Here is a 21453-nt window from a genome sequence, read left to right on the forward strand (position 1 = left end):
GGGCCAAAGGGCCTGTATTGTCCTATGATTCTGTAGTATGTCTGTTTGAAACTGTCAGTATTTACCTCACCCACACAATTTCTGTTCAGTTAGTCACCAGTTTTGGGACAAACAGTTCCAGTTTTCTTGTGGAGAACTGCTTCAATTTCCTAGTGACAAGATCAAGCCCTGACCCCCAAAGAAGTCAGGCAGCAGCACACTCTGCCTCACTGTTGTGCTGCCCTGGTTAGATAGACCTTTTGAGACTGCATACATTTAGTGTTGTAACAAAGGCAAAGGGAGAATCAGTGACTCCACACTTGCGCTGCACGTTTACACCACAGAGTACAACAATCCTGAAGTTTAAGTTTAATTTTCAGAGAATTCAGGATCTACCTGAACTCAGTTAGCAACGCCAGTACCTTCAAAAGTGTCAAAACAATTCTTCTGTTTGACCTGTTATCCCTATTCCCACTTATGTGTACAAGATGATAAGAGGCACAGATCAAGTGGATAGCCAGAGAATTTTCCCCAGATGGAAATGCCTAATACAAAGGGGCATAATTTTAAGGTGATTAGAGGAAAGTTTAGGGGGGGGGGGGATGTCAGAGGTAAGTTCATTAAACAAAGAGTGGTGGATGCGTGGAACACCCTGCCAGGGATTGTGGTAGAAGCAAATACATTCGGGGCATTTAAAAAACTCTTATTTAGGCACAGGGATAATTTTAAAAATGGAGCATTATGTGTGTGGGAAGGGTGATTGATCTCAGAGTAGGCTAAAAGTTGTGGGCTGAATGGTCTGAACAACTGTCCTACATTTATTTCTAGCTTGGAGTTTGCAGGGTGAACAGCTCTGAAATGTTCTCTGACACAGGGAATACATCTCAATTCAATTTTTCATTGACTTAAGCAAATTTTCAATGAGAAGATGATTTTTATTTTTGGAGAGAACAATTTCACAATCAAACTGAGGTACCTATAAGACCAAGCAGGCTGTGGTTATTCTCTCTATGGAAAATATTTGATTATGAAGAAATACAAATCTGAATTTGAATCTGAAATGTTTTCAAATTTCAGAGGCCATAAATATGTCTATTCAGAATTTCAGAATAAACTTATCAACTTAGAGTGTTTGGGACTTGCTAAGATCTGTTGATCTTAACTATCACAGATGTATAGTGGAGAGTGTGCTGACAGGCTGCATTACGGCCTGGTATGGGAACACCTATGCCTTTGAATGGAAAATCCTACAAAATGTAGTGGATTTGGCCCAGTACATCACAAGTAAACCCCCACCCCACCCCCAACCATTGAGCATATCTACATGAGGCACTGTCATAGGAAAGCAGCACCCATCAGCAGAGATCCTCACCACCCAGGCCATGTTCTCTTCTGGCTGCTGCCATCAGGTTGAAGGTACAGGCGCCTCAGGACTCGCACCACCAGGTTCAAGAACAGTTACTACCCCTCAACCATCAGGCTCTTGAACAAAAAGGGATAACTACACTCATCTATTGAGATGTCCCACAACCAATGATCTCACTTTAAGGGCTCTCTATCTTGTTATTTCATGCTCTTGTTGTTTATTGCTATTTATTTATATTTGCACTTGCACAGTCTGTTGTCTACTGCACGCTTACTCTTTCTATAGATTTGCTGAATATGCCCGCAGGAAAAAGAATCTCAGGGTTGTATGTAGAAACGTGTATTGATAATAAGTTTCAATTTTAACTTTGAACTTTGAGATTAGAGGACTTTGAGGTGAAGTGTGTTAGAGAGATGCCAGTAATGGTGTGAGATAATAAAGTCTGGACCATCAGTCACATCACAGACATCAGATTGATCTTCACACAGGAACTGATTGTTGAAAGCACAGTTTGGCAGGAGGACTTGGTTAGAACTGGGAGTTTGCTGTCAATTCATGCAATGAGGAAAAGTAGAGTAAGTTAGCATTATCCTCATACCAACCTCAGCTGTAAACAGTGTAGAGGAAGAAGCCAGCAAGGGCAGGGAGCTTTCAGCAGACAGAGTCAGAGAGGCAGTGGCTGAGTTAGTGTGGAATGGGGCTGGAGCTGAACTCTCTGTTGATCTACCGTACAACTCCTTGAGCTGACCTAGGGTAACGTATTCCTGGGCAGAGCAGCAGAAAAAGCAGAAACCGTTGGGAGACAAGAAACAGTCTGTTAGTGGAATAAAAATGCTAATTTCATGAAACATTCAAAAAGTTGAGAAGCTTCCATGCTAATTTAATGAAGCAGAAAATATAAATTAAAACACAAGAGATTTTGCAGATGCTGTAAATCTTGAGGAACACACACAAAATGCCAGAGGAACTCAGCAAGTCAGGCAGCATCTACAGAGGGGAATAAAGAATAAAGAGACCCTTCATCAGGGCTGGAAAGGAAGGGGGAGAAACTAGAATAAACACAAATTAAGTTTTGTCTTATAGAATTTGCTTATGTTTAGAAACAACATTTGATTAGGGCAACATCTAAAACCAGTCAGAAAATAATTTAGCTAGTCTAAGCAGATCAATCAATAAGATGTGAGCAGCTGAGTCCACACCGAGTACACTTTTAATAGAGGTGGCACAGTTAAATGTACAGGAGTTTTTGCATAAAACAATTATTACTGCAGTTCTGACACTTTTGTCCAAATAGTTGAGTATATCTTTGCTTTTATATTCTAGTTCTCTCACAGTGAATGCTGATGTTGCATTTGCCTTCCTCACCACCGACTCAACTTGCAAGTTAACCTTTAGGGAATCCTGCACAAGCACTCCCAATTTCCCTTGCACCTCTGATTTCTGAATTTTCTCCACGTTTCGTAAATAGTCTACACCTTTATTCCTTCTACCAAAGTGCATGACCATACACTGTATTCCATCTGCCACTTCTTTGCCCATTCTCCTAATCTACCTCAGTCCTTCTGCACACTGCCTGCTTCCTCAGCACTACCTACTCCTCCACCTGTCTTCATGTTGGCTACAAAGCCATCAATTCTATCATCCAAATTGTTGGGAGTTGCTCCTGAAGAGTATTCTCAGCACCTGTACACAACCTGGGTCTTCAATATCCAAATGTTACTTGGACTTGTCACTTGATCCAAGTTCAAAGGCAGAGTGTAAAATATCTACATCACAGGAGCTTTGAAGCTTAAATCTGTTGATTATAATCTTGTGAGTTTAGTGGTTAATAAAACGGAATACCCGTTGGGTCTTTGCATCAGTCCTGGAAAGTCCATTACCTTTCTTGCAATCTAAAGGCTTGTTATTCCTTTAATAGTGGATGGTGTGTAGCCTGGGTGAGTGGGCTGTCCTCTGGTGGGATGGTAGCATGACTTCATCCATAGCTGTTGCCATTCCCCACTCATGGGGAATAAGCAGCCTCAAAATGATTGACAGCTCTGTCCTATACAGCAAATTATTCCCTTGTTATGTTATCCCAGTATCCACTTCCCATGAACGATGTAACGGAGATACATAACCTGAGGCTTTATAAGGCATTGGTTAGACTGCACTTGCAGCTGGTGAGCAGTTTTGGGCGCCTTATCTAAAAATTAATGTCAAACAAGTGAAAATCTGAAGATGCTGGAAATCAAAGCAACACACACAAAATGATAGAGGAACTCAGCAGGCCAAGCAACATCTTTGGAAAAGAATAAACAGTCGACGTTTTGAGATGAGACTCTTTATCAGGACTGATGAAGGGTCTCGGCCTGAAACGTTGACTGTTTACTCTTTTCCATAGATGCTACCTGGTCTGCTGAATTCCTCTAGCATTTTGTGTGTGTTGCTAAGTATTGATGTGCTGGCATTGGAGAGGGTTCAGAGGAGGTTCATGAGCATGATTCCGGGAATGAAAGGGTTAACGTAAGAGGAGAAACCTCATTGAATCCATTCGAATATCGAAAAGCCTAGATAGAGTGGATGTGTAGAGAATTTTTCTTATAGTTCAGGAGTCTAGGACCAGAGGGCACAGCCTTAGAATAGAGTAACATCCTTTTAGGACAGAGATGAGAAGGAATTTCTTTAGCCAGAGGGTGGTGAATCTGTGGAATTCATTGCCACAGGTGGCTGTGGAGGTCAAGTCATTTAAAGCGGAGATTGATAGGCTCTTGACTAGTAAGGGCATCAAAGGTTACAGGGAGTAGGCAGGAGAATGGGGTTGAAAGGGATAATAAATCAGCCATGATGGAATGGCGAAGCAGACTTGATGGACTGATTGACCTAATTCTGCTCCTATGTCGCATGGTCTATAGGTCTAACTCCTTGCGAGATCGGCAAGCATTTCTCAGATACCATGTTACAGCTGAGTGATTATCTAGAAGCTTCATATGGAAACTAAAGAAGAAAATGTTAACAAGCAGCTTCCAATGGACAATTGCTTGATAGTGATGCCACATTTCCATTACATATGATTAAAATATCTTTCATCTAAATTGGGAAAATGCAATATGGAAATCCATCTGCAGGTAGTCATATACAATATTACAGAATAGAGAAATCTACAGCACATTACAGGCCCTTTGGCCCACAATGTTGTGCCGACCATGTAACCTACACATTATCTGGCAATATTTTGAGATCAGGTCTCCAAATGACGAGTTTCATCAGTAAATGTCTGAAATTTAGAAACCTAATTAATTAACCCTAAGACTTCACTAAATTTCTACTGACCACATGACTGAAAAATTATCATTCTATTTGCACTGCTTCATAATGTACAGAGTTGAGCCTCCTAATCAGTGAGATCAGAAAAATCAAGGACTGATACTCCATTTAGATGTCAGCAGATCTCAGACAGAAATTAAACCCAGGTTTGTGCTTTTAAATCTGTATTCAAACAGTAAACTGTGTAAAGTTTCCAAAATAACATAACAATTATTTGTATGATTTTCCTTTCCTTTTGAATCAAACCACCTGGTACAACTAAACCGTAACCTGTCAACAAGGGATAAAAATATTCTTTTTCCATATGCGGTTAGTACACAAAACCAACTATTCATCCGATCTACCTACGTGTTTAAAGAAACAGTGCCTGTAATATCGTTTGCTCAGATACTATTCTAAATTCTGTTTATTTTTTGTATACATCAAACTGAGAGATGCCAACACAAAGAAAAAGGACTTTGATCACTCAGTATGGCCATTAATTTCTTCTTTTTACAGTATGCATTAATCCCCTCTTCTTTACTCTTCAAGTCCAACTTCAGCTGCATCAAAGAGGACATCTTTGTTTGAAGTGTCAACTTCCTGCATTCTAATGATGGTGAAGTCATTAATTTGAGTCAAACAGTGGCATTTTGGCATACTGACCATCAAGCACCCATTGACACTAATCCTATTCTATTCTCATTTTACTCATTCCATGCTTACCCAATTTTCCTGAGTACAACCCTTCCCTTCAGAGAACATCCTTCAAGATGTAGTGCCTCAAGAATGCAGCATCTTTCATTAAAGACCCTTGTCACCTGGCACATGCCCTCTTTGTGTTACTACCATTGGGGGCAGAGATACAAGAGCCAGAAGACCTACACTCACCATTTTAGGAACAGCGTCTTTCCCTCCGTCATCAGATTTCTGAAAGGTCCACAAATCCATGAACACTACCTCACTATTCATCTTTTGCATTATTTATTTCCGTAAGTTACAGTAAGTGTTATGTCTTGCACTGTACTACTGCTGCACAACAACAAATTTCATGACTTACCTCAGTGACGATAAACCTGATTCTGATTCTGAGATTCTACTATTCCATCTAAACATTAGGGTAGCCAATTAACTCATAAACCCTTGTGTCTCCGGGATGTTTGAGGAAACGAGAGCATTAGAGAAGCTAGCAGCACCTCTGGACTGCCTTAACTGGCTGAACTGAAAGGTGACTGCTCAAATTCTTCAGCATTTGACAAAAGAATTGCAGTCAAGTCATGCAGAAAGGAGTCAATTAGTACCAAGGACAATAATAACAAAGCATGATGTGGCAAGCGAGTACCTCATGGACTGATGGAGGTACAGTAAGCGGCAGAGAACGCAGCGGAGAAGCAGAGAATGCAGCATCAGTGCCTGTGCCATATATGTCACTGTAGAACTTAAACACGTCAGCCAGCTTCATATATTCCTAAAATAAGAGCAGTGTTAAGGCAAAGAGACAGAGACAAAAAAAAGATTAGGACAATAGTGTAGAATAAGGACTTGCTGTACAAATGCTTAACACAACATAAAGGAAGGAAACATCAATCATTTTAGCCAAGACGATTCAGAAGCAATGTTAAAAACTCATTCATGGAGCATGTTGTTTAATTCAATATGGTTTGCGTTTAGAAAAAAAAATATTAAAATTCACCATTTAGGGAGAATATTATGAAAAATCTACGTTTCCTGCCATCATAAAAATTTTCTGCTAAACAGTCAGTCTGTATTATTACACAAGTCTGGAGTTTTGTTCCATTGTGGTCAATACGTAAAACACAAGTGATAATTTCATGCTTGCCAGTCCTCCAATAACATCTTGCTTTTCTAGAATCCGTTTAGCTCAGGTGAACTAAAGCTTCAAAGGAGGAGATTTTAAGGAGGAAGAATGGAAAGATTAAGTGCCCCAGCAAGTGAAAGCAGGGCTCCTAAAGGGAGAGCACAGGAAATCAGGGACGTGTGAGACAAAAAATGAAGCCCAGTGAGTTCAGAGTGACGCCGAGCATGAGGAGGCTACTGAGATAGGAGGAACAAAGTCGTAACAGGATCTGAACACAAGTTATAAAATTTCCTCTCTCAAATGAGAAGACTTCATATCTGAAAGGCGGGGGAGTAGAATGGTATAAAGAATTTTTACAAAGAATCTTGTGGATCCCTGCTCTCTATTACCATCTGACTGGCTATGTGTGGGAAGAGAATGGATGGTCCAGCCGGAAACACTTTACACTTCAAAGCCTAGATCTGGATTGCAGCTGAAGAATGATGCCATTCATGTTGTAACCTGGTAACAATGCCATTAGAAAGGAATCTGAAAAATTGTTGTAACATTTTTGGATAGATGGAGAAGTTCCTTGACCATGATCAATGAACTGTTGTTTGGGAAAGGAGCTAAAGGATGTAGATTAAAAGTAGGAAAGTAGAGTTGAGAATGCACGGCCTATTTATTTTTTCTATTTCTCTTTGTGACTTATAGTAAGTTTTTAATCTATTGTAGTGTACTGTGCTGCTGCCATAAAACAACAAATTTCATGACCTATGCCAGTGATGATAAACCTGATTCTGATTCTGAGTCACAGGTCAGCTGACATTCAACGTAATGGTGGAACTGGTTGGATGGGCTGAATGGACATCTTTGCTCTTAATGAAATCATTAATAAAAACGTCCTTCCTTCTGTGGACTGTGGCTCAGTCTGATATATAAATTGTGGGCACTAACTTTTCTTTGTCTTTCAGATAATTTCCACGTTAACAACATAATTATTACTCAGTTCTATAATGAATGTATTTTCCTACAATTTTCCTAAAGTCTTACTGTGAGGGCTGTGTTAATTTCTTTGTTACAGCTCCAATTCATTCTAGACTATCCTAACAAGATTCTGAATCACCAATGCAAAATATCCCTGATTCCAGTTCTCCACGTTATCCATTTTCATTTCCTAACTTACGAGCTGTGCTACAATGAGGTTCCCATATTAATGCTGATCTGTGCACAAATCTACACAGAAGCACTAAATGATCACCAAACTTGAGCAGAGTAGGGAGGGTCAAGTTTGTCAGGATGTGGTCACCCCCAAACACATTTCCTGATGGAGCATAAAGTAGAACCAGACCACACACAAACAGAACATCTTTACCCAACTTCCACAAGGTGGCTGAGTGCATACGTTCTGATGTACGTATCTCAGATAACCTTTCAGAAAAAAGGTCAATATTTTGGATGCATTGAAAGCAAACAAGACCTTTTAACTTAAAGGTTCAAGCATTTTCTTACGTGTGCCCATTGGAGTTGTGCCCATAGGGATAGTTCGATGTGTTGTCAGAAAAAGATCCAATGGCCACTTTATTAGTTACGTCCAGTACCTAATAAAGTGGCCATGAGTGTATGTTCATTGTCTTCTGCTGCTGCAGCCCATCCACTTCAAGGTTCGATGTGTTGTGCGTTCAGAGATGCTCTTCTGCACACCACTGTCGTAACACATGGTTATTTCAGCTACTGTCACCCTCCTGACAGCTTGAACCAGTTTGCCCATTCTTCTCTGACCTTCTGATTAACATTTTCACCCACAGAACTGATGCTCACTGAATGTTATTGTTTTTTGCACCGTTCCCTGTAAACTCTAGAGACTGTTGTGTGTGAAAATCCCAGGAGATCAGCAGTTTCTGAGATACTCAAACCGCCCCGTCTGGCACCAACAACCATTCCATGATCAAAGTCACTTAGATCACATTTCTGATGTTTGGTCTGAACAACAACTGAATCTCTTGACCATGTCTGCATGCTTTTATGCATTGATTTGCTGCCTCATGATTGGCTGATTAGATATTTGTGTTAACATGCAGGTGAACAGGTGTACCTAATGAAGTGGCCACTGAGCACAGATCAAGCCAGAGCAGCAATCCAAAGTGGCCATGATTGAGATTCCAGGCCTTGAAATCAACGTTCAAACACATTGCATTATCTTTACTCTGCAAGCTTTCAACAAAGTGACAATACCATAGTGAACAAGGGAAAACTCATTTAAAAAGCAAATCCAGAGCATGCAGTAAGTGTTAGTGCTGTTACCTCCTGTATCTTGGGGTACGATGGGGTGGAAGGAGAGGGGGATAGAGAAGCTGCTTTTCCTGGTAAGCAATGTTGATATTTAGTCTCTTCTAATAAGTCGTTAGGCTCTGTGATACGAAGAACTTCCTGTTCAAAGGGCAAAGGTTGAAGCAGTGTTGTGATGAATGAACAAGGCATGTGTGTAACAAGCATAATTCAGAATATCCTACATGAGGACTTTGAGCACTTCATTAGCTTGAGAGTGAACAAAAGTTCTCACTCATTCAATGCAACGGCTAACACAGCCCGAAGATGTGAGGGGGCAGCCCACAAGTGTCACCATGCTTCTGGCATCAACATAGCATGCCCACAACTCACTAACCCTAACCTGTATGTCTTTGGAACGTGTGAGGAAGGAAACCCATTCATTCAACTGGCAGGATGTACTAACTCCTTGCAGAGGACATCGGGACTGAACTTGGAACTCCAACGCCCCGAAGTGCAATAGCGTGGCACCTGATATTTATGATTATTATTTTTTCTTTCTTTTTGTTGTCTTTTGCACACTGATTGTTGTCCGTCCTGTTAGACGTGGTCTTTCATTGATTCTATTGTATTTCCTGCTTTTACTGTGAATGCCCGCAAGAAAATGAATCTCAGGGTTGCATATGGTGATGTATATGTACTTTGATAATAAATTTACTTTGAACTTTTATATCACACAGCTCCAACATTGCTTTGTACTCAAAGCTGTCAGAAACTTGGGGCTTAATGATCATACAAGGTAGCGTGTTGGAGAAAACAACAAACACATCAGTAAATTCTGCAAAACCCTGAACCTCTGAAACAATAACAACATATTCATGTTGCACCTTTAATACAGAAAAATATCCCAGACAAGATTTGGCACTAAGCAACTTAAGGAAATATTGGGGGCAGATGGCAAATGATGGCCAAAATGATAAGTCGAACTCAGTGTCTTAAAGAAAAAAACGAGACATATTTCAGGCGGGAAATCCAGAATTTCGAGTCTCAGTAGCTTGGAAGCACGCTGTCAAAGGTGGACAGAAGATCATCTGTGAGACCTTGGAGGAGTTTGAGAGGAAGTTGTTCATTTTAAAGTCAAGGCAGTGTTTAAACTGGTGACAGTGTGGGGTGTGTCGAATTGAAGAATGGTTAGGATGGTTCAAGTTAGGATAAGGACAGCAGAAGATAGAATGACTTCAAGCTTCTAAAGGATCAAACTAGGGTTGGTGAGCAGGAGCGTATTGGAATATTCAAGCCTGGATTAAGAAAGGCACAGATGAGAACTTCAGCAACAGATGAGTTGAGACAAGGACAATATTACAGAGATACATTGAGCCTTAGTAATAGCATGGATATGTGGACTGTAACCCTGGGTCCAATAGGAACAATTAGGTTCATTCTCTGGTGGATGCCAAGGTGTGGCATGGAGTCAAGGACCTGGTGGCAAAGCAGTTGGAGGAGTTGGGTTATCTCAGTCTATAGGGGGACAACAATTTCTGGTTTTTGACGATATTGCTGAAGGGCGGCTCATAGGTGAAAAATGGAGAGGACAAGGATAGATCCGTCCTACACAACGGGAAGGGGAGCCACTACAAGTGATTCTCTCCCTATAAGACCATAAGATATAGGAGCAGCACTAGTGTGGCCCATTGAGTGTGCTCCACCATTTTATCATGGCTGATGTAACATCTTCCTCAGCTCCATTTTTCTGCCATCTCCCTATGACCTTTGACACCCTATCAACCTCGGCTTTAAATATACCCAATGACTTGGCTGCCACAGCAATCTGTAGCAATGAATTCCACAGATTCACCACCTTATGAATGGACATATAAAGATGGAAACCTATTGGGAGATGGGCTGTGATAGAAAATAATTCATAATAAATTTTAACGAAATGGATTGAACAGGGCAATTTTCACTGGAGAAGGTTTAGAAAGGCTAAGCATCTGGCTCGTTAACAAGCCTATGCAACATTGCATCAACCCTATTGCCTTATGTATGAACAGTTGCTCTACTGTTATAATTTGTGCAAACACTTGAGAGGTCTTTATTTGATAATAAATCTCTTTAAATGCTCTAAATATCCAATGTCCAGGAGCCAATAAAAAAGTAACCATGTTAACATAGATTATTTTACCTCTTTCAATGCTGTAGAACTTTTGGAGAAGGCTTTGCCACCAGTCACCATGAAATATTCTTTTTCTAGATTGGCCAGTTTGTCTTTTTCCTGAAAAAGGAAGATATTAGGCAAATTAGTAAAATCATTGAAATTAGAATTCATGATATAATGCTCTCAGATAGAAACATGTGACATGAGAATGAAATTTACACTATGAACTACAATGGGTAAACCAGGGCTGAGCTACACCACTGGGATGGGATGCTGCTCCTAGGTTATAGCAACAGGCTGGAAGGACGTCAAGAGTTTCCTGTCCTCTCCAGCTGACGGCTGTCCTTCTCTGAGGTACATACAAGTAAAGAAGCACAAACTGAGGCCCTCTAGCCCAGCCATCCTCATTCCCATATCCTTTCTAGCCCTGGTCCCGTCCCAGGAGGCTGGTGTCACCTCAGCAAAATACAAAGCTGAAAGAGCCCAGCAGGCCTATCATGCCTGTGAAAACCTATTGGTACAGCTATCTAATAGGTTTTACACCCCATGCTCTTACCATCGAGCCCTTGGAAAATCAGCTTTACCAAGACCCCCTCCTACCCCATTCTCTGCCTCCTTCCATCAGATAGATATAAAGCTTGAGACCACATACCACCAGGCTCAAGAACAGCTTCTATCCTGTTGTTATAAGACTCCTGAATGGATCTCTTATACAATAAAGTCTCTGAAGCCTGAAGTCCCTCACTACCTAGTTCAAGAACAGCTACTTCCCTTCAACCATTAGGCTTTTCAACCAACCTGCACAACCCTAATGATTACCTCAGTAAAGAAACACTATGACCATGTTGTACTGTAATGGGCTTCGTAATTTCTGTTCTACTTGTGTTCTTGCTAACTGAGGGGATGAGATACATTTAGCAGAATGTTAAAAGGTGAAAGTTAAAATTGTAAGGTTTTTCTACCATTCACCCATTTCTTAGGTTACCTATATCTCAATTCCATCCAACTATCTTGTTCCATTATCCTTTGCTTTGACAAAAATCAAATCAAGTTTTTCATTGAACTCCAACCCAATGACTCATCTCTTACCCTCATCACTCCCACTGACTCAGCAGCTTTTAGAGAAGGAGCGCTCCAATAACATTTGTATGAAGGTTGCTTCTGAATGCCATCCCTCAACTAATTCTAATCTGAATACTTGTTCTGGATAGCTGATTTATTTCCTCTTCATTTACCCTATGAAATCTTCCAATGTGTTGATGAAATTATCACTAGATCCATTATCCACAAGGAAATACATGTCTAGACTAGGCAAGTTATCCTTAATGATTTGACTATCTAACTTTGGTATCACTTCAAGAGAAAAGACAAGGGAAATAACTCAGAGTCAGAAGACTTTCTTCAAAAGACTTCTGGCAGTGTGGGTATCGTTACCTTCTGAAGCATTTGTATCATTGCATTTTTCTCCCTATTCAGTCTCTCACACTCCTGAATCGCCTGATAACGGATTTGATTAGCTTGGTTCTCAAGAGCAGAGACCTTGTCCTGTGGAGTAGAGATGACACGTTTTAGCAAGAGATCTGGACTGATCCAAACCATTACCCATGTTGGGTCAGATGCCAAACAGGGGTCCCGGGATCACTTTTCCATTGAATGTAAGTAAAACCCTGGCCATATTTTTAAGTTGTTCAAGGGGCTTCCATTTGTCACAAACAATAAGTATCATCAGCATTATAAATAGTACAGTTTGTAGGATCCTGCTGTGCAGAATATCCACATGTTTCATCCTATTTCCAACAGCAACTACACTTAAAAAAGCTTTAACATGCAGCAAGCTCAAGGGAGGCTGCTGGCGCATTTGACGTGGTTAAGGAGCAGGGAGCTGAGCTCGTACCTTTCTCCGCATGGTGCTGCGCTGGTACTCAGCCTTATCCTGTTGCAGCTGCTGACTAACTGTCTCCCGCTCCTCCTCCAGACGACTCTCCTTCTCCAACTGCTGAAACTCCAGGTCCTCGAACAGTTTGGCTTCAGATTCCAGAGCTTCTGCCTCCTAAGACAAGCCACGAGAGGCCCATCACTACCGGCAGGCAGGGGCGATACAAAGCACACTTCCGACTGGAATAACCTCCCAACATACTTGGACGTAACTTGTTTAAAAGCGGCATAGGATGCAAAGAGCTCAATCACACGATATTGCCTGACACCCTCAAAGTCTATCAGGATATTGAGATCGAGGCATCTAAAGCTTCAACATGACCTCCAAAGACTGCCAAGTATCAATGCGTGCTGCACATTGTTAAAGGAAATGTTAATTGTGTTTTAAAAAGCAGAAGATGAAAATCTTTCATTAAATTTAGTAAAGTGCAATGGAATCAAATGTAAAGAACAAAACCAAAACCAAAACCAATATACAACACATATCTGATCATGCATTGCAAGCTTCCTGAATCTTATATTTTGTAGGGACTACTGCAAATACCTGACTAAACAGTGCTGATTCCAGGGCTCCTAATTGGCTCTTTACAGTGACATTAGTACCTGGAATCAGTCAGTGTGCAGGGACAGAGAGGTCACACGATCCACAGAGAGGGGAAGCCAATGAGGTAAGAAAAAACTGACCCTTCTGAGGTGTTCCTGTAACTGCTCCCTCATTGATTCAGGGCAGTTACCAAGCTGGCTCTTCAACTCATGGCAATGCGATTGCAGTCTCTCTACTTCTTTTTTCTCTGCATCAAGCTTTACCCTTTCCTGAATTTGAAAACAAAAACAAAAAAAAGAGAAAAAAAAAACACACTTCTCAAATCCACGCCATGCAGAAGCCTAAAGATTAGAACAGTGATATAGCCATAGAAGGTTGGAATGATGAGTGAGATTGGAAGAGGTTTGGGGGCAAGTTTAAGGAAGAGGCCTGAGAACAGAAGCCAAATTGAGTTTTAATCTTTAGAGCTTTCTTCAGTTTTGGGAGCAAGAGTCTTGCAAGGGAGGAGGAGGCTATTCAGCCCATCATACCTGTGCTTTGCAGCATCTCTCAATTAAGCCCCACTTCCTATCTACTTCTCCATAGCACTTCAAATATTGCTTTTCAAATTGCTACCCAATTGTAATAAAGTTTACCCAACTTCCATTTTCATAAACTTTGTAGACTCTATTGTCTCTTGGTTGCATGTATTGTGATGTGTGAGGTCAAAAACAAACGGTGATGACATAGCCAGTCAATGCACCAAGCCATTGTTTGAATTGCTTTGGACCAGCACGATAATGAAGCATTATCGAGGCTTATGGTTCTTTATTCAATGCATTTGAATACAATTTCTGAATAAGATAGGATTTCATTCAAACACATGAACATGCTTGTCACTAAACTTCATAGTGTAATATCAACACAGAAGTATTTCAAATGAAGTAGCTCAATGTGATTTCATGTCTACTTGGATATGTCTTTTCAGTTGATGAGACGTTCTTATATTCTTAGACAGGAATATTTTACAATTTTTCATTCCTATTTATCAAATTTTGCCGCAACCCAGTCTGGCTCATCTTGATATCTGATTCAAGCCACTTTTGTTTCCATCTCTAAATTCTTCGATGCTTCAAAGAATACAATCCACTCTAATTTCTGTGCTGAAAGTTGCAGCTAAGCTGGATCCGTTCACTTCCCTGGCTCAAGACTTCCTGTTCCATTCCAAACTTCACCGAAACATAATATTCAAGGTGGTCACAAGGAGGAACTCCACCCTTTCAAATTCCCCCCCCCCCACTGGAACCCTCACCCTGGCTTGGATGTTTTCCCTCGTTCCTTACCCCAGCTATGAGATCCCACTGTTAGGAAGCTATCAACTAGGTAATTGCTCCCCATCATTGTTCAATTACACATCACCATAAGCTTCTAGTATCTCAAGGTCAGGCTTGGCCTTTCTAATGATTCGCTCCCTCACTGTGTATAATCTGTAGCAGACTGTAGACACTTAGCCATCTACGAGGTGTTAGTGCTCCACACAAACACCCTCTCTCATCTTACGTTATTCCTTCCTGTGAGATCACTATGGACATGCAATGTGGCACTGGAGTGTGCAGTGACACTTGTGGGCTGCCCCCAGCACATCCTTGAGCATGTTGGTTGTTAACACAAATGATTTGTTTCAATCTACTGTACATGTGATAAATAAATCTGAATCTGATACCTGAATCACCCTGGCTATGTGTCCCTCCCCTACACATCCCCATAAGCAGCTGCCATTAATATATATGTGCAATGCTTTTCAACCTCTCTATGTGGTGACAATTTCCAACACGTTCTTGGCAAGATCATGATTAGATTAATTGGTAATTATCTTATATAATTCTTACAACGCAAGCATCTTTCCTACATCAAACCCATCATTATCCTAATAATATGCTAGACATTTCTAACAATTCTCATTGTAATTTTAATGAGGCAGGTCACAAGAGATCCCACGGAAGGGCAGAAGTTCACTTATACACATGAGATAGTCTTCCACTGGTGCCTGTAAACATCCAAAATCCCTCCCATCCTGACACTAGCCTGTACAGTAGACTGGTGGTGGTAATTTTTTACAGTCTTTTACTAAAGTGGCGGAAAGGATCATCTTCAAAGCCGGAAAACCAGCTATAAGTCTAATGAATTGTGTCCCAGTAAGAGGAGGCATGGAAAGAAAGCAGAGGGAAATGCTATATGACTCTACGAAAAAAAAATATTTTAGTTGGGTTGACTTGTCTCTAAAATTATGAAGCTTTACAGCACAAAAAGGGTGTTTGGATCTTACCTCTGCCAGCTTTCTGAAAGATTCATTCCGTCCTATTCCCTCCCAATCTTGGCACGGCAATCTGACTCACACAACTTAATAATCTAGAAAATGCATATTAAATACCTATTCCAAATCCCAAATTTACACAAGCTACGGTATCTCTGGGCCATTAAAGTCAACACTGAGGAGCACCACTCAGGGTGTAGCATGGGCTGGGCTTCCATCTGGGTTATAGCATCAAAAAGATGAGATCTTGGCATTGCTGGGGACTTTGGACTGTAAAACAACTAGGATTGAGAGACATGTCATACTCCAATTTCAAGCCTCTTGCACACTCAGCTCAGTTCTAAACATTATATCCATCTATCTTCATTCTTCATGGTTTCCCCTCATCCAATCGCTGTAACCTCCTCCAGCACCTTGGAATTACTTCAAATCTCAAATTCTGTCTTTATACCCTTTCTTTGATGCCTTCAGCTGTTTGCTTCCTTCTTTCCCTTTATCTCTCATTAAAACCAAACCCTTTTTATTCACTCATATGGTGTGGTGTTGTATCTTGGTGACCACATTACCGGTCTGTTCTTGGCTTGGCTGTAGTCTTGTAGCTTAGATTAAAGCTGCTTTATTAGGTCCTTGTGAAGCATCTTGGACTTCTATGCAATGTGAAAGACGTTACATAAATGGAAGTTGTTGCAAGCCTGGGTGACTTGAAAATTGTGATATGCCAACTTTACAGTAGCTGCAGCAATCCTTTGCAAGCTATATTCTAAAAGGGACATGAGAGACTCTGCAGTTGATGGAAATCTTGACATCAAATGTTGGAGGAACTCAGCGAGTCATGCAGCATTTATGGATGGGAGTTCTGGTGAAGGGTCTTGGCCCAAAACATTGACTGTCTATTCCTCTCCATAGATACTGTCTGACATACTGAGTTCCTCCAGCATTTTGTGTGTGACACGGTAAAGCAGGGGTTCTCAACCTTTTTTATGCCATGGACCCATACCATTAACCAAGGGATCCGTGGACTCCAGGCTGATAATCCCTGCTCTAAAGGGATGCTGTCATTTTTGTTGTCAGAAACCCACCAATATTGGCAAGACCTTATTCCATTTTGCACTAAAATATTTGAAAGTGAGACTCTCCCAACTACTGCACTACACAGTTGTTCCAACTTTAGCCATCCATAAAGAACCCCACTTTGGACCAATATGGGCTATGTAAGACATACTTGTAGGCATACATACTGCATCCATGCAGTATTAAGTTGAATGCATAAAACATCCTCTCTACAAGCACCACTGATGGAGCCATTTCAAAGAAGCACTGAGTTGGCTGTGTTTGGCTTGACCTTATTTCTTAATGGTTATCATGGGTTGAGGTCAGAGAATGGCTCTTGTCACTGATACAAGAAGTTGGCTAATTTGTTCAAGAAATGTCTAAATTCACACTTTTTACCCACATTGATTGGATCACGATCATGCCACCATTGCCCTATGGTGTTTCTTCTTCACAGTGTTGGGAAGAATGGATACCTTCTTCTCTCCTATTCATTAGCACCTTAAATCTCACCCAGCGCCAAAGGAGTGATAAGGAACTTTAGGTTGCCCTGTTGAAACGTGGTTTCCCTGATCTTCACCTCCTAGGTAGACTTTGTGCTTCATTTATTAGGGACAAAGTAAATGGCATTAGTTTGACCCCCTTCATCCTACCAGTTTTGGGAAAGAAGCTTTACGAATGTTTAAGAAATCCATCCACTTTGGAAAGAATCTCAGGCCACTTCTGTTGTTAATTAATTTAAAGCAAGCAACTTGTGACATTGATTCCTCTGACAAGGCACAGAAGGGTGCCTCTTCCCCTTGTGAGCTGTATACGATGAAATCTCATCCATCTTCCTCTGGCCATGCCACCAGATTAGGAATAATAGCAGAAAGATGTCATTACAATCAGTTAACTTAATACATAAACGTTATGGACAAATTTATGTGTATAAGCTGAGAAATGAGGTGCCTCACGAGGTGATTAGCTCATGGGCACACACATTTGTGCACTGTTAGGTGTGGATGAACATGCAGTCATATCGATAATGTTGCTTCTGAAGAGAAGGATGGGAGAGGGTGCAGAGGAAGCAAGGTTGCAGTTACTGTGTGTCACCTCTATTTTCTTTAATCCAGGACACCGTGCAGCAGACAACGCATGCAGAAGAGTACAGCAAAAACAGGCGTGGTCAGTTACACATCGAGAAATAGTTAGTCCACAGTAAATTAGAGACATTATTTAAGCAGGAGTAAAATCTGTCATAAAACCCTTGTGTAGTAAGCCTTTAATATCAACTTCCGGCTAGCTTGAACTTGGGCTCCCTCTGCATTGCTCACTGAAGTTTGAGACCATTTTGGGGAGGTTAAAGCTTGGAATCCTTGTTTATTGGAACTCTGAATCCATACCTTGGTTAGAACTCACAAACCTGTAATGTAATAGTTATCACAATAGCTCACTGAAACGATGTATCAGGTGTTTCTCATGTAATCTGGACCCTGTGGCTTCAAATGGCCTGAAATGGTTAAGAGTCCTGAACTGATTAAAGGGCAGTCTGTTTCCAAAATCAGACTCCACTTGGAATGAGGGGGTTGAAAAAGGTCTCCATAACAATCTGAACACTCACCAAAAAACATTGCACAGCTCAGGAATGGCTGTCAGTATTTGAATTTTTATGTCATTACTAAAAATTATTATATTACTATCAATTGGTATAGTGTGATTTGACTCTGAATCAACACCACCTAATATACAAGGCATTGGTAGGATCTAAAGGCCTGTCCCACCATGGTATGCTGAAGTTTCTGACATTATGGACTACTCCACCTAGGATCGATCCCATCAGAACATCATGTCAGTGACTTTTCTACATGCATCAGCTCAGCACTGTGACTCAGCATGTCAACTGACCAAGACGGCATCCTCCTAGCCTGTTAACAGCCAATGTCTGCATCTGAGCTGACATTTAGGACTTGACGGATCAATATTACTTTGCAGCGATGAAATCAGAGTATGAAAACCCATATGAGGCAAATAACATCTTCTGCCACATATAACACCAGAGATTACAGTGTCAGAGAAAACCTTTGGAGCACTGATCAGGCTTTCCAATAGCAGTGGCTCTCTGCTGATAGTGAAGGATTATCGTCAGAGTTAATGTTCCTTGTTCCGAAAATTGCTGGTTTGGAACAAAATTATGGTATTCCTGAAATAAAAGTGTATGTTGGGCCTGGAATGGCATAACTTCAGCATAAAAAAAGCATAAATAACTTCACCCTCACAGGGAAGCCACAGTTTAAGTTGTTTTGCTGATAAAATGTCAACATTCTTGGAGCAAGTACAGTAATTTCAGTTACGATCTAAATCTCCCTGTACACGGTATTATCAAACACTCCCTTGGTATTTCAAGCACTGGTCAGAGGAAGAATGGAGCTCCCTCCACGATCCCTCATAGAGTCCCAGGGCAGGCACTGCATTGACAGGTCACAATGTAAAAAAAGGTCCCTCTATATTTTATCAAAGCAAATAAAATATAAATTATACACACAGTGGTTACTTTATCAGATATCTCCTATACCTAATGAAGTGGCCACTGAGCGTATGGGCACCACGCTCAGCAGTTAGCGTGACGCTATTACAGATTGGGGTGTTCTGGAGGTCAGAGTTCAATTCCGGTACCATCTGTAAAGAGTTTGTATGTCCTCCTCATGGAACGTGTGAGTTTCTCATGGAGGCTCCAGTCCAAAGATGTACTGGGTAGGTTAACTGGCCAGTGTGAATTGTCTCATGATTAGGTTATGGTTAATTGGGTTGTTGGGGGTTGCTGGGGCTCAAAGGGCCAGAAGGGCCTACTCCATGCTGGATCACTAAATAAATAAATACATACATAAATACATAAAAATGTCCATGCTGCTCTAGCCCATCCAATTCAAGGTTCGATGTGTTGTGTGTTCAGAGGTGCTCTTCTGCACACCACTGTTGTAACGCGTGGTTATTTGAGTTACTGTCACCTTCCTGTCAGCTTGAACCAGTCTGGTCATTCTCCTCTGACCTCTCTCATTATCAAGGCGTTTCACTCACAGAACTGCTGCTCACGAGATGGTGTTTGTTTTTCACACCATTCTCTGTAAACCCTGGAGACTATTGTGTGTGAAAATCCCAGGAGATCAGCAGTATCTGAGACACTCAAACCACCCCGTCTGGCACCAACAATCATTCCATGGTCAAAGTCACTTATATCATATTTCTTCCCTATTCCGACGTTTGGTCTGAACAACAGCTGAACCTTTTGACCATGTGTATATGATTTTATGCTGCCACATGATTAGCTAATTAGATATATGCATTAACAAGCAGGTGTACTTAAAAAAAAAGTGGCCACTGTATGCATATAGGGTAAAGCTTACTTTATGCTCTTGTATGCATCCCTCCTAAAGAAAGGACATCACAAGTTGAACAGAAGAAATCTCTCTCTAGCTCAAATGAAATGCCACAACCACCTTCAATCCACTTCCCACATCTTCAACTTTTATAAATCTCCGTCAGGAACCCAGTAACTATTTTGATTTATACTACAGCTAATCTGTACAAATCTCCCTGAAATTCCATAAATGCTTGGCTTTCATTGCAAGAATGTGCTGCATGCTTATACTAACTCTCTCCCAAGAAACACAATTTTACACAGAGGCTGAAAATCATTTCGTGAACCCACAGATCTGGGACAAGTAAACACCCATTATGAGAAAAGACAATCATCCTTGTGCCCTTCATCTATCACAATCCTCAGCACCCAGGTTTCTAGAAAGCTTTTCCCCAAATTGTTTCTTTTCAAACTGTTTTGAACCTGTCATGCCTTTTAATCACTTCTATGGAAATGAAAATATGGGTGAATTCAAACTGAGGAATTACAGATAAGATGGCTAGTTATTTTAAGATGGGACAACACAAAATCTAGTCATCTTTTGGAGAAAGTCTTAGGAATCAATTTGTTTTACAGGATATTAGAAACACAAGGCTTCACAACACGTAAAAGCCTGGATGTAAAAAGAGGGGTGAAGGTAGAAAGGGGAAGAGAAAGAGAGACAGAGAGAAAGAGACTAACCCACCACAAATCATCCATCACTGTAGACTAGGTGAACAATCATTTCATACACAAACATTATCTTGAAGGAAGCAATCAATTCTCAATTAATTCAAGCATATCTTACCATATTGATATTATAACAACTAGAAACGAGTTGTCCATTTGATGCTTGTCAAACTTTTATTCTGGTTCTGTGACAGAGTAGATTGTAGAATGTTTTGGATTGTTTTTCTCTCCATTTCTATATACTTCTTACTGCATATCCATTAACATATCTGCTTAGCTAATTACCTGCACTGCACCCATTGGCAGGCATTTCCATATTCTCAGCAATCTACATGAAGAAGCTTCTTGTGAGATTATTGAAGTATGAATAAACCTCCAGCATTTATAGCATTAGTTTTGGAATATCCCACTGTTAGAATGTCTCCCTACAGCAGATTGAAAATAAATTGTTTTCTTTGTGAAGGGTCCAGAATAAGGGCAAAGATTTTTAAAATGAGAGCAGGAACTATCAGGACCTATCTGGGGAATAATTTCTTCTGTCAGGGGATGGCAGAAACCTATTGTATTGTTATACTACCCTGTCATGAAAGCTATTCCGTTTCTAACTTCAGCATTGTGGAAGTCACTAGTGCTGTACTCTATTTTTAAGTTAACACCTACAATACTGCTAAGTTTTAACCCAAGTTGAAAACTTTGGGATGTCAGTGTTTTCTT

General features: G+C 40.7%; 1 protein-coding gene across 17 annotated transcripts in view; it reads right to left on the reverse strand.

Moving 5' to 3' along the window:
* phldb1b (pleckstrin homology-like domain, family B, member 1b) overlaps window positions 1-21453 on the reverse strand; it is a 394940-nt gene that overhangs the window by 53017 nt on the left and 320470 nt on the right. For 8 of the 17 annotated variants that reach the window (XR_009509084.1, XM_059956911.1, XM_059956913.1 and 5 more), the window contains 6 exons: window positions 13471-13599; window positions 12746-12901; window positions 12286-12396; window positions 10879-10968; window positions 8733-8858; window positions 5973-6098 (listed from right to left, as the gene is read on the reverse strand). Coding sequence is in view for 15 of the 17 variants with exons in the window: in XM_059956911.1 (XP_059812894.1) it covers window positions 5973-6098; window positions 8733-8858; window positions 10879-10968; window positions 12286-12396; window positions 12746-12901; window positions 13471-13599 (738 nt within the window). In the remaining 2 variants the exon portion in view is untranslated. The remainder of the gene's footprint in view (window positions 1-5972; window positions 6099-8732; window positions 8859-10878; window positions 10969-12285; window positions 12397-12745; window positions 12902-13470; window positions 13600-21453) is intronic. The other 9 variants (XM_059956919.1, XM_059956920.1, XR_009509085.1 and 6 more) reach the window with 6 other exon arrangements.

The sequence above is a fragment of the Hypanus sabinus genome, chromosome X2 (genome assembly GCF_030144855.1).
Source record: "Hypanus sabinus isolate sHypSab1 chromosome X2, sHypSab1.hap1, whole genome shotgun sequence".
NCBI lineage: Eukaryota > Metazoa > Chordata > Chondrichthyes > Myliobatiformes > Dasyatidae > Hypanus > Hypanus sabinus.